The sequence below is a fragment of the Erythrolamprus reginae genome, chromosome 1 (genome assembly GCF_031021105.1).
Source record: "Erythrolamprus reginae isolate rEryReg1 chromosome 1, rEryReg1.hap1, whole genome shotgun sequence".
NCBI classification, from domain to species: domain Eukaryota; kingdom Metazoa; phylum Chordata; class Lepidosauria; order Squamata; family Dipsadidae; genus Erythrolamprus; species Erythrolamprus reginae.
In genome coordinates this window covers 376,724,202-376,737,163 of record NC_091950.1, presented here as the reverse complement: position 1 = coordinate 376,737,163, position 12,962 = coordinate 376,724,202, and the positions used below count along the sequence as shown (strand labels likewise).

The following is a 12,962-nucleotide window of genomic DNA, read 5'->3' as shown; positions in this document are numbered from 1 at the left end:
TTAGTAAAGAAATGCCAATTAAGATTATCAAACGCTTTCTGTGCATCAATAAAAATAAAAGCAGTTTGCTTGTCAATACGAGTATCGTAAAATTCTAGAGCGTTTAATAATGTTCTCAAGTTGTTTCTAATATGGTGATTCGGTAGGAAACCATTTTGGTTGTGATGGATGAATTTGTTTAATTTTTTTAAAAGTCTTTCTGCAAGGATGGCTGCAAAGATTTGGTAATCTGTATTTAAAAGTGAGATGGGTCTGTAGTTCTGTACCTATAGTTCTGAATCACACACCATCTACTCTAAATTTTATTAACAAAACTCATGAATGTGCTGAACTGACAAAAATGACCCTTGAACTACAGGACAAAGAGGAATCAGAGTTCTATAAAGCGTGGAATAAATGATACACCTGGCTGGATAAAAGACAATATACAACTCCATCACGATCTTTTTACCCTTCACCCAAACAATTATCCCACAAACTTATAAAATAATATTATGAATCATTGATAAAAGGATGAACAAATCCAAAATGACAAAACTGAAACTCTAACTCAAGTTTAGAAATTTAAAACTTTCATCTATATTGATAGTAAAGATCTTAAAAGCTGTAGAGTAATCGGGTCAACAGATAAGTTGACACTATTTACGACATTTGATAAATTTAGTTTACTTTCTTCTTCTTCTTTTATTTTTAATTTTCTTCTTCTCTTTCCCTCCCCCTTTTCTCTCTTTTTCTTTCTCTTTCTTTATTTTTTCTTTTCTTCCTTATTTTCTTCCCTTATCTAAGCATGTATTTTGTTTTATAACTGTATGCTCTAAATTCATATACATTTGTACTAATATTCACATAGTCCTTTTGCTTTATGTATCCCCTCCCTTATTTATCTTCAATAAAGATTATATTTTCTTTAGAAAAACATGTTTCAATATTTGCTGCCTATTCTTTTGCTGAACCCCACCTTGGCCTTCAAAGGTTTGCTGCTGTTCTTCTTTTGAGTTTTCAGTCCCTTCATCTGATTTGAGACTCTAAAAAAGAGAACAGAATTTATTGTTCCATAAATTCATTCCAATAGCCAGAATGGTTAGAAAAACAAGAAAAGCCAAAACAAGGGTGAAGATTGTGTAAGCTGCCAATACAACTTAAAATTAACTATGCTTCCCACAGACATCTGACTTTTTCCAGTGGCCTAACGTAAGATACAATTATAGGGAAATTGACAATGTGTTGGAAAAGTGACTCTCCTTGAGATTGAACACTGTGATGGTCATTAAATGAAAGGACTGATCGTAAATTTATTTTTTAGGACTATCATACTATCAAACAGTCACTCACAGAGCAATCTTTAAGCAAGGATTATCTGTATCAGAGGTGGGTTCCTTCCGGTTTGGACCAGTTCTATGGAACCAGTAGTAACTTGGCGGCCTTGGTTGCTGAAACCGGGAATAACCCATCTCTCTCAGCGGCACCATAAGCGCCATTAGCTGTTTTTTTAGCACTGTGCATCTGTAGTCTCATGTGCGGCATGCCCATGCATCACACCTGCACGGCATGTCAGGAAGCGAACCAGCAGCAAGGTAAACCAAAACCCACCCCTGATATGTAAAACTCATTATTTTTACAGAGGCTGTCAAATTAGGAAACATTAAATTTGACTCTAAAGAGCCATGCCTTTGCTACTGAATACCAGCCAGGTTTGGGGCATTCCTGAGCATCTGGAAGAGATCAAAATACAGAAAAATTCCAGAAACTCAGATGGCTATTTGTTCATGTCCAAGGCACAAATGTAACAAAAGGAACAATTACAATACAACACAAGTGTAGTAAAATGTGACACATCGATTTCAAATAGTTTGAAGATAGGTCTTTAAATACCTCCACACTCTCCAAAGAAGTTGAACGTCTCAGCTGACTTTTTACATTTATATTTCTCTGCTCCTCTTGTAAATATTTGGGGGTTTCCAATGCAGTACTTTCAAGTTCCAGCCTTGTCTGGCTACCACATCCTTTGGCCTCGATGATATATTTGGGCTCAGTCTCATCTGGAATAACTAAATTGAAAATACTTTCAGTTCTAATACAAGCAATATTATGTCCCTTCCTCTCAATCTTCTTTTTGATCCCAAATAAAGTTTTTTAAAACTTAACCAACAAACTATAAATTCAAAAACCTGAGCTGTTGAGGCCCACTATAGTGATTGTAAGCTACTTATACATGCTGTTTCATATCAGCAGTAGTTAAAGTTTTCACTCAAAACATTCACCATGGAACTAACTATGCTAGTTTCATTAGTAATCCATCAGGCAGCAAGTCATAATAAGACATGTCAATTGGTGGCTAATGTATAACACAGCAGAACTTAAAGCATAAAATCAAAACAAGATGATGATGATGATGATGATGATGATGATGATAATAATAATAATAATTATTTATTAAATTTGTATGCCGCCCCTGTATGTAGAAGGGAATACTAGTAGCTCAGTGTTAAATTGATACTTGATACTCTCTGAGGTTGGTAGCCTTCTTATTATCATTATTATTTATTAGATTTGTATACCGCCCCTCTCCCAGGACTCTTGAAGACGTTTCATCACTAAATGAATGAATGAGTCTTCGGAGAGGGGCGGCATACAAATCTATGGTAATAAATAATAATAATAATAATAATAATAATAATAATAATAATAATAATTTAGGAAACTAGCCTAGCAGTGATGAAGATATCTAGTTTGGTAATTACAACTCTTCAAGAAAACTACCATACTCAGAAAACACCAAGTCTGCAGAGAGGGGCAGCATACAAATCTAATAAAACTTAAACTTATAAACTTATCCCACAATCCAAAACAATTTTATGCATCTAATTATTCATTCACCTGGTTCCAGGTAGCTGCTCTCATCATCTGAAAGGCCAAGATTGATAGTCGAAGACAATATGGTCACAAAACCTTCCTTAAACTCTTCAAAACTAACCTAAGAAGAGACAGGAAGAAAAACATTGTTCAATTGTCTTGAGAAGAATGAAAACTCATTTTTTTCATTGCTGTGAGACCAGGTTGAAGCTGCCCTAACCTAAAGACGAAACAGGCACGTAAGCAGAGAGGTCAACAAAATCAGGAATCCTGCCCAGAAGATCTTTTCCAGGAGGAAGGGATAAGAAAGAAACAAGTTAAGGAAACAAAAGAAAAAATGTCAACTGAAGCAGACAAAGGAAGCTGGATCTGAACATATAAGGCAGGGGTGGGTTACTCCTGGTTTGGATTGGCTCTCCCAAACTGGTAGCGACCCATTGGTGATATCACTGAGCCGGTTTGCAGGCACCACCATTTTTTTGAGATTTTTTGCAAATTTTTGGATGGTTTCTCCTCTTTCACTGCATGAAAAAAGTTCCTCCCGTCTGACCCCGGGTTAATACTGACCTATATTTCTTCCTCCGAACCACAACTCCTCAGCTGTATTTCAAGCCAATTCCAGCTACTGAGCATGCACGGAAGTGAAATTGCACAAGGGGATGCGCGCAGTGGAGCATGTGCACAAAATGTTGCGATGTGAACCAATGGCAAGGGTGAGTAAACCCACCCCTGATATGGGGGGTAAAATTCATTTGGGGATAAAAGGAATCCCCGAAACTGCCTACTCCTTAGGTCGTTTTTAAAAAATCTGGACATGGAAGCTTCTCTCCCTTTAGTTAGTGCTGGCGGCCTACTTGAGAATGAGGAAAAGCTCTCTCTCTCTCTGTGTATTTGTGTGTAAAAGGAAATGTACATTATAATCAGTAAAGTTTTGCAAGTGCTTTAAATTGGCTGAGTGTAAGAGCCGGGATGGCACAGCAGGTAGAGTGCTGTACTGCAGGCCACTGAAGCTGACTGTAGATCTGAAGGTCAGCGGTTCAAATCTCATCACTGGCTCAAGGTTGACTCAGCCTTCCATCCTTCCGAGGTGGGTAAAATGAGGACCCGGATTGTGTGGGCAATATGCTGGCTCTGTTAAAAAGTGCTATTGCTAACATGTTGTAAGCAGCCCTGAGTCTAAGGAGAAGGGCGGCATAAAAATTGATTAAATAAATAAATAAATTCATGTATTCCAAACAGCTTGATGTGTCGCAAGTCTTCAGTTGGAAGTGATATTATTATTATTATTATTATTATTATTATTATTATTATTATTTATTAGTTTTGTATGCCGCCCCTCTCCGTAGACTCATATATGTATGCATCACCAAGGTCATGTCTGCTCTAACTGTACCCACCTGGAGAACCCAATTAGAATGTAAAGAGGGCTTACAAATCTCTGAGTTTCAATTGGCTGTAAGTGTATGAGTGAGTGACTATAAGCCAAACTTGGGAGCATGTGTAACACCATATGGAAGAAGAAGAGAAAGTAAGCTAGCAAGAAGCAGGACAACGCAGCATCAAACCCAATCTTATTTTCAGTAGACCTGTTCAAAACTCATATGTACACCACTACTATTTAAAGGCTGTGTAATAATGATAGTTAACAGAACATTTGTCCTTCTTTTTTTTCCCTTTCCCTTTTTTTCTTTCTTCCTTTTTTCCTTCTTTTTTTCTTTTTCTCTTTTCTCTCTTTTCTTTCTACTAAATGCTTATTAATGAAAAGTTGGATATATATATATATATATATATATTTCATTTCTTTTATATGAGCATTTTATATGTGTGTATTTGTTTATTTTGTCTGCTTGTTTTATATGTAAATAATCAATAAAGATTTTTTTTTAAACCTCACATATAAACCAGAGTTTGACAAGAGGAACTATGGCAAAACTAATTTGTGCTACACCTAGACTTACACTATAGTATCTTCCGTAAATTTAACATACCTTGCATTTTTATTCTCTTCTGATAATTAAAGTCCTTTACAGTTTCAGTACCAATTTTTATTACTTACACCAGCTATGTTATATGTTCTATAACTGTTCTGCCGGGCTCTCTGATAGGAGCCTCCCGAAAATTCAAGGGTACAAATTTCAGACACACACACATTTGAAAATTCAAAGCAATGTTCTTTATCACAAAAGTCAAAATAAACTAAGCACTCTTTTTGTATTGCAAAGAGCACTCTTCCGAAAACAACCAGGTAGTCTGTACAATTTCCCTTAAGCAGTCATTAAGTACTTAGCCCGCAGCTGGGGAGAAACTTCACACCCCTTCTTCTTCCAATGAAGGGAGATACACACACGCTGCTCTGCTTTGGTTTCAAACGCGTGAAAAAGCAACAAAGTCCAGCACACAAGATTCCTGACGAAACTGCAACAGATATTCTTCCATAATGGCCAAACCCACATGCTGTTATTTATAGCAGCAGCCCTAATTACTGGAGCCCCACCCAAACACAGGTGGCCTCCCTTATTTCCTGTAATATGTTCTTACTTGGTCTCTTCTATGCATAATTCTGCGCTTGCGTGGATCCAAAATGTCATCATCTGAAGCTATAGAAGATAAGGAAAATTGACTGCCTTGGCTGTGTGCCAAGCCTTCCTCTGCTGAGTCACTCCCACCTTCTTCTTCGTCCGAGGAAACTAAACTCTGAACTGACTCTGTCGGCAATAACACAGGCCTATGACATGTTGAAGTTTCCCCTGCATCCACCTCCACATTCCCTGGGGCAGGAGCTGGGCCAGAGCCAACCACAACAATAACTAACTCTGCTACTTACACCAGCTATGACTTTAGGGAGCACTATAGACATACTGGAAATATTAAGTTTACTTCTGTTTGCAGCAATCTTTCAATGACACCTATGTATGGGGATAATTATCTCAGTCAGTTCAAGAGGACAGCCACAAATTTGAAAAGCACAGACAGAAAAAAAGGCAATTATTTACAGCTTCTTGGAAGTTTTGCAGTTACTTACTCTGGCAAAGTTATTATTCCCCAAAAGTCTTTCCAGAAGTAAGGGGAGCTCTCCTTCCAGATGTAGTTTGTGGCACAATTCAGCCAGCTCCTTCTTGTCCAAATACCCAGTGCCCGTAGTATCACAGCTATCATATACATCCTTGAGTTGAGAGGTGTATCTGTTCTCTTCCTCACCCATCCCATAGTATATAGCACACAGTCTAGGAGATTAAGGAGTAGGTTAAGATGGGTTATTTGTTTATCTCAAGCAGTATTATTGAAATGTATGTACAGTCTACAAATAACATAAGTCAACATGCACATTGTGCAATGTTATGAAACTCCGGTTAAAGAATTTAAAACAGCTTGAAAATGTTTTTCATACTTTTCCCTTATTCTTCAGAACAACATTCCAAACTTTATGGCCTACAAATACCGTATTATGGGTCAAAACCTCCCAGTGACACTAAGAACTTAAACATAATTCTATATTTATTAGACATTTCACTGACTTTCTGTCTTCAGTTACAGGCAGTAGTATTCCCCTGAAGTCAGAGATCAATCTCCACAAAAAACAAGTGATGTGTAGTTGTTATGACCTTAATCTGGAAAATTACTTACTAAAACCTGAATTCAGCCTCATGAATCCACTCAAGATAAGACAGACCATTCACCACTACGTTTCATATCTACTCACTACTCAGCCTCTTGCAATCTCTCAACTAATGACAAATTAAAAAACAAATTAAGTTCACCAAATATTTGAATTGAATTTGGACCGGAAGTAAATTGTATGAATGGGCTCAAACACTAATGAAATTCATATAAACATAAAGAGTTGTCTTACCCAGCGATGGGCTATGAGCCAGAACGCTAAATTGTGCTCGCTGCCGCAGCTCATAAGTTCTTGCAGGACCAGCACAATATTGCTGCTCTACCTGTGGAGATAGCAAAATTGCACCGTGTTTCAGCGAGGTTTTACCTGTGGCTCCATGTGCGATTTTGCTACCTTCACGGGTAGGTTCAGTCCAAATTTACAGCACTGCATAATAAATTGCGTTGTAACAAAAGAGATCATAAATAGATCAATTCTTTTAAAAAAAAACTGAGGAGTCTTCTACTCCAAAGCTTTTCAGGATTAAAGTATCCATTTCTTTTAATGTGTAACATGACTATTTCTTTCCAGAAATATAACCAAGAAAAACATGAGTGAGAAAATGGAAAACTCATCAGACTATAGCCCCCCAAATTCTCAAAGTTCATTCTGATAGAGAAAAAAGGTTGACTCAAAAATATTCTTGGCCACACAGCAGCTGTGCTAATGCTAGAAGGCATATTAAGAATCCCTGAATAAGCATTTCTCCCACGGAGATGCATATCACACACTTTCAATGTTTTAGGGCCAAACCACAGGCTATCATTTATCTCTTATTCCATTTGGGCCTCAGTTTCCAGCTGCTGGCTGGTTGTTTTTTTCTCCTGAAGATCTAAGAAAAGCAAAGTAAGAATCATACAGAAGTAAGGCACGTTCTATAAGGCACATTCTAAAACAGGCATGTCCAAGCCATGGCCCACATGTAACATTACATGATTTTTAGCAAAACTAAATAACTAAATATTATGCATACATACATACATAAATACACATACATACATACATATGCAATATATAAACAAATGATATTATACATGTTATATTTGGCCCAAGAAAATTCCTCTTCACTCAGTTCAGCCCAGGCAAGCCAAAAAGTTGAACACCATGTTCTAAAAGGTATGCAAGCATTTCCATAGTTCTGAAGTTCAGATTCTTGGATATAAATTTAGATACAATTAAAAGAGTCTCCCTTCCAGTAGAGCTCGATTTCTAATGACTTATACAAACAAACCTCTGAGTAGAAATACACAGCACAAATGTACAGAATTTTGCCAGTTGCCCTTAATCTAGTAACCTCCAGGTAATGGGATGGAACAAGAGGTAGTTCTTGACCAACAACTGTTCACTTAGAGACCATTCAAAGTTACGATAGACCTCCCTCAGGATACTGATGACCCCAATTTGAAGTTTGTCTTGTCTTGTCTGTCTGTCTATGTATCTAATTTATATGCCACCCAGCTCCTCAAGGACTGTGATGTCCCTCACCCCCATAGTCATATGATCGCATTTTGGGTGCTCAGCAACCAGCTGTTTGCAGTCTCCAACAATCACATGACCAGATTTTTTTTTTATGGGAAATTAGCATTTACTATTGGTTTCTGGCAAAAATGCCTATTGCAAACGATGTTCACTTAAGAACTGACACATTAATTTAACAACACTGCAATGAAAGTCATAAAATCAGGTGCTGTCTGATGATCTACTTACAACCAACACAATTTACAACTATAATCCAGAATTCAGGTATGGTCATATGCCAAGGAGTACTGTATGTACTATTTCTTTAAAAAGAGATCTGAAGAATCCATCCTTGGGTTCTGTTGTGATAAAGCTGAGGAAAGTGGACCTTTAATCTAATCAACTGAAATATAATAAACTCTTAACAGAACATTAAATGTTAATGTTCACTACACATGAAAATAATGCTGAATTGAGTATATAATATCCCAAAATTGCAATATTTCTGTCTGGCAGAAATATAAGATGTAGACAGAAAATAATCAACTGATAAAACTATACAAAAGAAGAAAAATCTAACCACATTATTAAATGGCAACATGGAACTAAAGGAGAAATCGGACAAGGCCAATTTCATATGAGTTAACAAAACCGCCTGGGTACGGACAAGTAACAGGCATATGCACATACATTCACACGCCATGTCTAACAGTGATGTCTCCACAAAACATAATACTTAATCATCTTCTCCAGTTAAACATGAGAGACAAATGGATTTAGGCTTTGCTTTTCAATGGAATTATTTCTTGTCCTTCAGAATTAAAATAGTTCTATTAGCTTCTGGGCTGAAACAAGATTTTTGCTTTCTTTTCCCAGAATATTTCAACATACTTCTAAAATGTAACATCAGAAAAATAATACATTTCCTGCCAATTTTTTTCTATTATTGGAAATCCTAACTTGTCCCATCAGATCAGTTGTCTGAAAATTCTGCTGTAACCTATTATATTATATTGTATTCATATGTTGAAAACAGCACAGGAAACTAAGGTCTTATCAGTGCAAATAGGTAACAATGCAATTTTTTTTGTAAAGCTAAAGTTTACTCTTGGGGAATTAAGTTACCAAGAGTTTAGGGAAGTTAACTAAGTGTGTTAGTACAACTTTAGATAGTTTTAAATCTCACATTCAGCACAAATGTTTTTGGGGTAATAAAGCTTCTCTCTCCTTTAATCATTACTAGGGTCAGAGGCAGTTATTTTAGTTGTATTTGCTGGCGGAGGTAACCAATTACTCATGATTTCCTGCTTTCTCCAAAGAAAAGAAAGTCTAAGACCAGCATTTCATACCCTATACATATTCTCTTACCTGAAGACTTTTTTTTTGGGGGGGGGGGGGAACCAAAAATTTAAAGAGTCCTCATAAAGCAAATGCCTGTGCTGAATGTTGTTTTGTAATTTATGCAGCATAAGTGGTTGCATCCGATAACAGATAAAGGGAAGCAGCCTTTTATCTATTCCATTAGTCTAGAGCAGAGATCTTCAAACTTGGCAACTTTAAGACTTGTGGACTTCAACTCCCAGAATTCTCCAGCCAGCATAGCATAGCTGGCTGGAGAATTCTGGGAGTTGAAGTCCACAAGACTTAAAGTTGTCAGGTTTGGGGACCTCTAGTCTATTCTATTTATCTATTCTGTTATCAATCTATTAAAGGAGGGTCAATCAAACAGACTGGGTTAGAACTCATGTCAAAGCATGCTAAAAGCAAGTAACCGAAAGAAAAGTCTGGTTTTAAAGCAATGGATTAAACCACACTTTTTAATCGAGTATTGTAAAATAAAAAGTTTGAAGACGTGAAACCGTAAGTAAAGCAAAAGCGGTGTTTTCCTATCTAGATAAACCGGCGGCACAGATCCACACACCCCAATAATTGCCCCGCAAGGGGGTGTGGGGTGTGGATTAAAACCTTTCCTCTGAGGCCAATGTTTTTCCACACTTCACTTCACTTTCCTGCCTCTAAGAAGGAATATTTGGATTCGGCACCGCGCAAACAGCACCTACTTTCTCCGGGGTCCTTGACTAGCCAAGCGGCATCCCCACCGCGCAGGCACCTCTCCAGAAAAGCCGCCAGTCTCTTTGTCTCCGGGGAGTCTCAATAGCACCAGCGCGCGCTCGGTCTTTCTCCTCAGGCGCGCCTCCCCCTAGCGACGGCAAGGAAGCCGCGCTTCGGCCTCGCCGCCCGCTTCCCGACCCTCCTTCCAACGCCCCTAAGCCAGGCGCAGCTTTCTCGCCCTCCTCTTTGCTGCGCGTTGCCGTGAGGGGGGAGAACTGAGCTCCAAAGGGGCCTTTCAGTGTCCCGTGCTTCGGATGGCGACGACTGAGCGCAGGCGGGCTAGGAAAATTTGCTTATTTTGTTTATTTATTTTATTTATTTGTCAAACATGGATAGAAGTAGTTTGTATAAACATAACAACAGTTACAACAGTGTTAAGCCGCCCTGAGTCCCAGGAGAAGGGCGGCATAGAAATCTAATTTGATTGGTTGGTTGGTTGGTTTAGTTAGTTAGTTAGTTAGTTAGTTAGTTAGTTAGTTAGTTAGTTAGTTAGTTAGTTAGTTAGTTAGTTAGTTAGTTAGTTAGTTAGTCAGTCAAATACAAAATGAAGGTTGGAGAGAATGAACGTAGTAATATACAAGGAAAGGATAGAAGATATGAAAATAAAATACGTTAATGAAGAGAAAAAGATATATGAATGGAAGAAAAGATATAAAATATAAAGGAGAGACAATTGGACGGGGATGGAAGGCACACTAGTGCACTTATGCTTATTAATTAATTTTAATTAATTAATTTAATGAATGAATGAATGAAACAAAAGGACAGTAGGACAAGGATGGTAGGCACAGTGGTGCGCTTATACACGCCCCTTAAAGACTAGCATAGATGTATTTCAAGCTTTCTTTGCTCTCATCAGCTAGCCATACCCTTACTGGGATTTGAACCTGGGCAGTAGCTTTAATCTCTAGACCACAGGCTCTCCTCCCGGAAAATTCCCCGAGATGGCTTATCTTGTAGAAACGAGGATGCTGCCCGGTAACATACCCGAAGTTAATGTTTTCAAAATACCGTTTACACAGAAGGAAAATGTACTAACTTTGCTTATGTTTATACCTATATATCTTGTACATGTTTGACAAACAAATAAATAAATATTTCCGTATTCTATATGACTTGTTCCATATTGTATTTGTGCAACTGCTGCCCTGACATCTTCTTTCGATCTGGCAAGTCAGTTTTTACTCAGCTAGTGTTCTTCAGCCGTCTTGGACTTCCAACTACCATGGCTATTGGGGATAATAGACTCATTTGGAGAGCACCTGGATAAGAAAGATGTTCTAACTTCTTAATGTAAAATGAAAATACTTGTAGCTTAAAACCAACTTGAATGATAGGTCCTTACCTTCTTTATAACCTCCTATGCATGTGAAGTCTTATGATCCTTCTCAGCTTCCTCTTCGTAAGGCTAATACATGGAGTTCCTAAATTCCATTGCAGATTTTGTATTCATCCTCATTGACCTTTTGTGAACTTGTTCCAATTTTTTGGGAAGCTTCTTAACACAGTGCCAAAACTGAATGCACTGCTTCTGATTGGATGGGGTTTTTTTGCAGCCATGTGACATAGCTAATTTAAATATTTAAATACCTGTACTTTATATGTCAACTATTGTTCCAAGTTCTTTTTCACAACTATTTCCTGTTTCAGCAAGGGATTGCACTAACTAGAAGATGTCTTTTCCAACTCTCCTATTCTGTTTGTATCGATTCAAAGCCAGAGATCCCCAGTGCATTTGATTTCTCACTCCTTAGGATATATGGTACCTTTGTTTTCAGCCTATTTATCTAACATAAAAATCTTGTACTTTTTCCTTTCTTTTGCAGGGATATCATCTTCAAATTATAACTCTTTCTTCCTACGCATATCAATAAAAATCTGGTACTGGTAATACAGAGCCAAAAACATTTCATCTAATATTTCATTCAAATTTTATTTACTTCCTGCCCTTATTATTTTTACAAATAATTCAACTCAAGATTGCAAACTTATCTAACACATCTTCCTCCTCCTGTTTTCCCCACAACAATCATCCTATGAGATGGGTTGAGCTGAGAATGACTGCCCAAGATATTCCAGCAGATTTTCATGGCCTTAACCACTAAATTAAACCAGCTCTTGATGAGAATTTGTTGAGAAGGTGGCACAAACTGAACTGAAATGATGGAAGTTGAAATATCAACACATCTCAAACATACTATGTTGGGTTAGGCCAAAACAAACACATCTGATAGTATATAAAGGACAGCATAATCAAACAATGAGATCTGCCCCTTTCTTATTTCATAACACTTATCTGAAAAGGATAGAACTTGCATTTAATAGACCCAATGCTATTTTTGTCATTTCCTCCCCCAACATTTACATGGACAGCATGTAGATGAGAAATAGTGATCTAAGAGTAACCGGACTTGCACATAGATTATGCTAAAATTTACAATAGTGGGATTCAAAAAATATTACTACTAGTTCTGCTGGCGTGGCTTGGTGGGCATGGCTTAGTGGATGTGGCAGGGGAAGAATACTGCAAAATCCCCATTTCCTCCTGATCAGTTGAGACTTGGGAGGCAGAGAATAGATATGAGCAGGGCCAGTCAGATGTGGTATTTACCGGTTCTCCAAACTGCTCAGAATTTCCACTACCGGTTCTCCAGAACTGGTCAGAACCTGTTGAAACCCACCTCTGGCTAAGAAGTTGTCTAATTTTTGGTTTAGTTGCTATCAATAGATCAGTTTCTGATTCTGTATATGATACAAATTGAGAAACCAGGGTACTAAGTTTTGTTTCTGCCTTAAGGTGTGAAAGCTGGTGGTGATTTTGGGCCAGTCTCTCTCTCTCATCCCAACTCATCTCATAAAGTTACTATTGTGGGGAAAATGG

The 12,962-nt window shown here is 37.7% G+C and overlaps 1 protein-coding gene across 2 annotated transcripts in view; it reads right to left on the bottom strand.

The window, feature by feature from the left end:
* Nucleotides 1-11,618, bottom strand: part of NINL (ninein like) — a 49,108-nt gene extending 37,490 nt beyond the window's left edge. Inside the window, exons 1-5 of one of the 2 annotated variants that reach the window (XM_070734675.1) lie at nucleotides 11,427-11,618; nucleotides 5,876-6,077; nucleotides 2,878-2,974; nucleotides 1,873-2,048; nucleotides 959-1,025 (exon numbers count right to left, since the gene is read on the bottom strand). In XM_070734675.1, coding sequence (XP_070590776.1) covers nucleotides 959-1,025; nucleotides 1,873-2,048; nucleotides 2,878-2,974; nucleotides 5,876-6,055 — 520 coding nt within the window. In that variant the 5' untranslated portion in view covers nucleotides 6,056-6,077; nucleotides 11,427-11,618. Of the gene's footprint in view, nucleotides 1-958; nucleotides 1,026-1,872; nucleotides 2,049-2,877; nucleotides 2,975-5,875; nucleotides 6,078-10,029; nucleotides 10,229-11,426 lie in introns of those variants that run through there. The other variant, XM_070734674.1, reaches the window with a different exon arrangement.
* Between the last annotated feature and the right edge of the window lie 1,344 nt (nucleotides 11,619-12,962).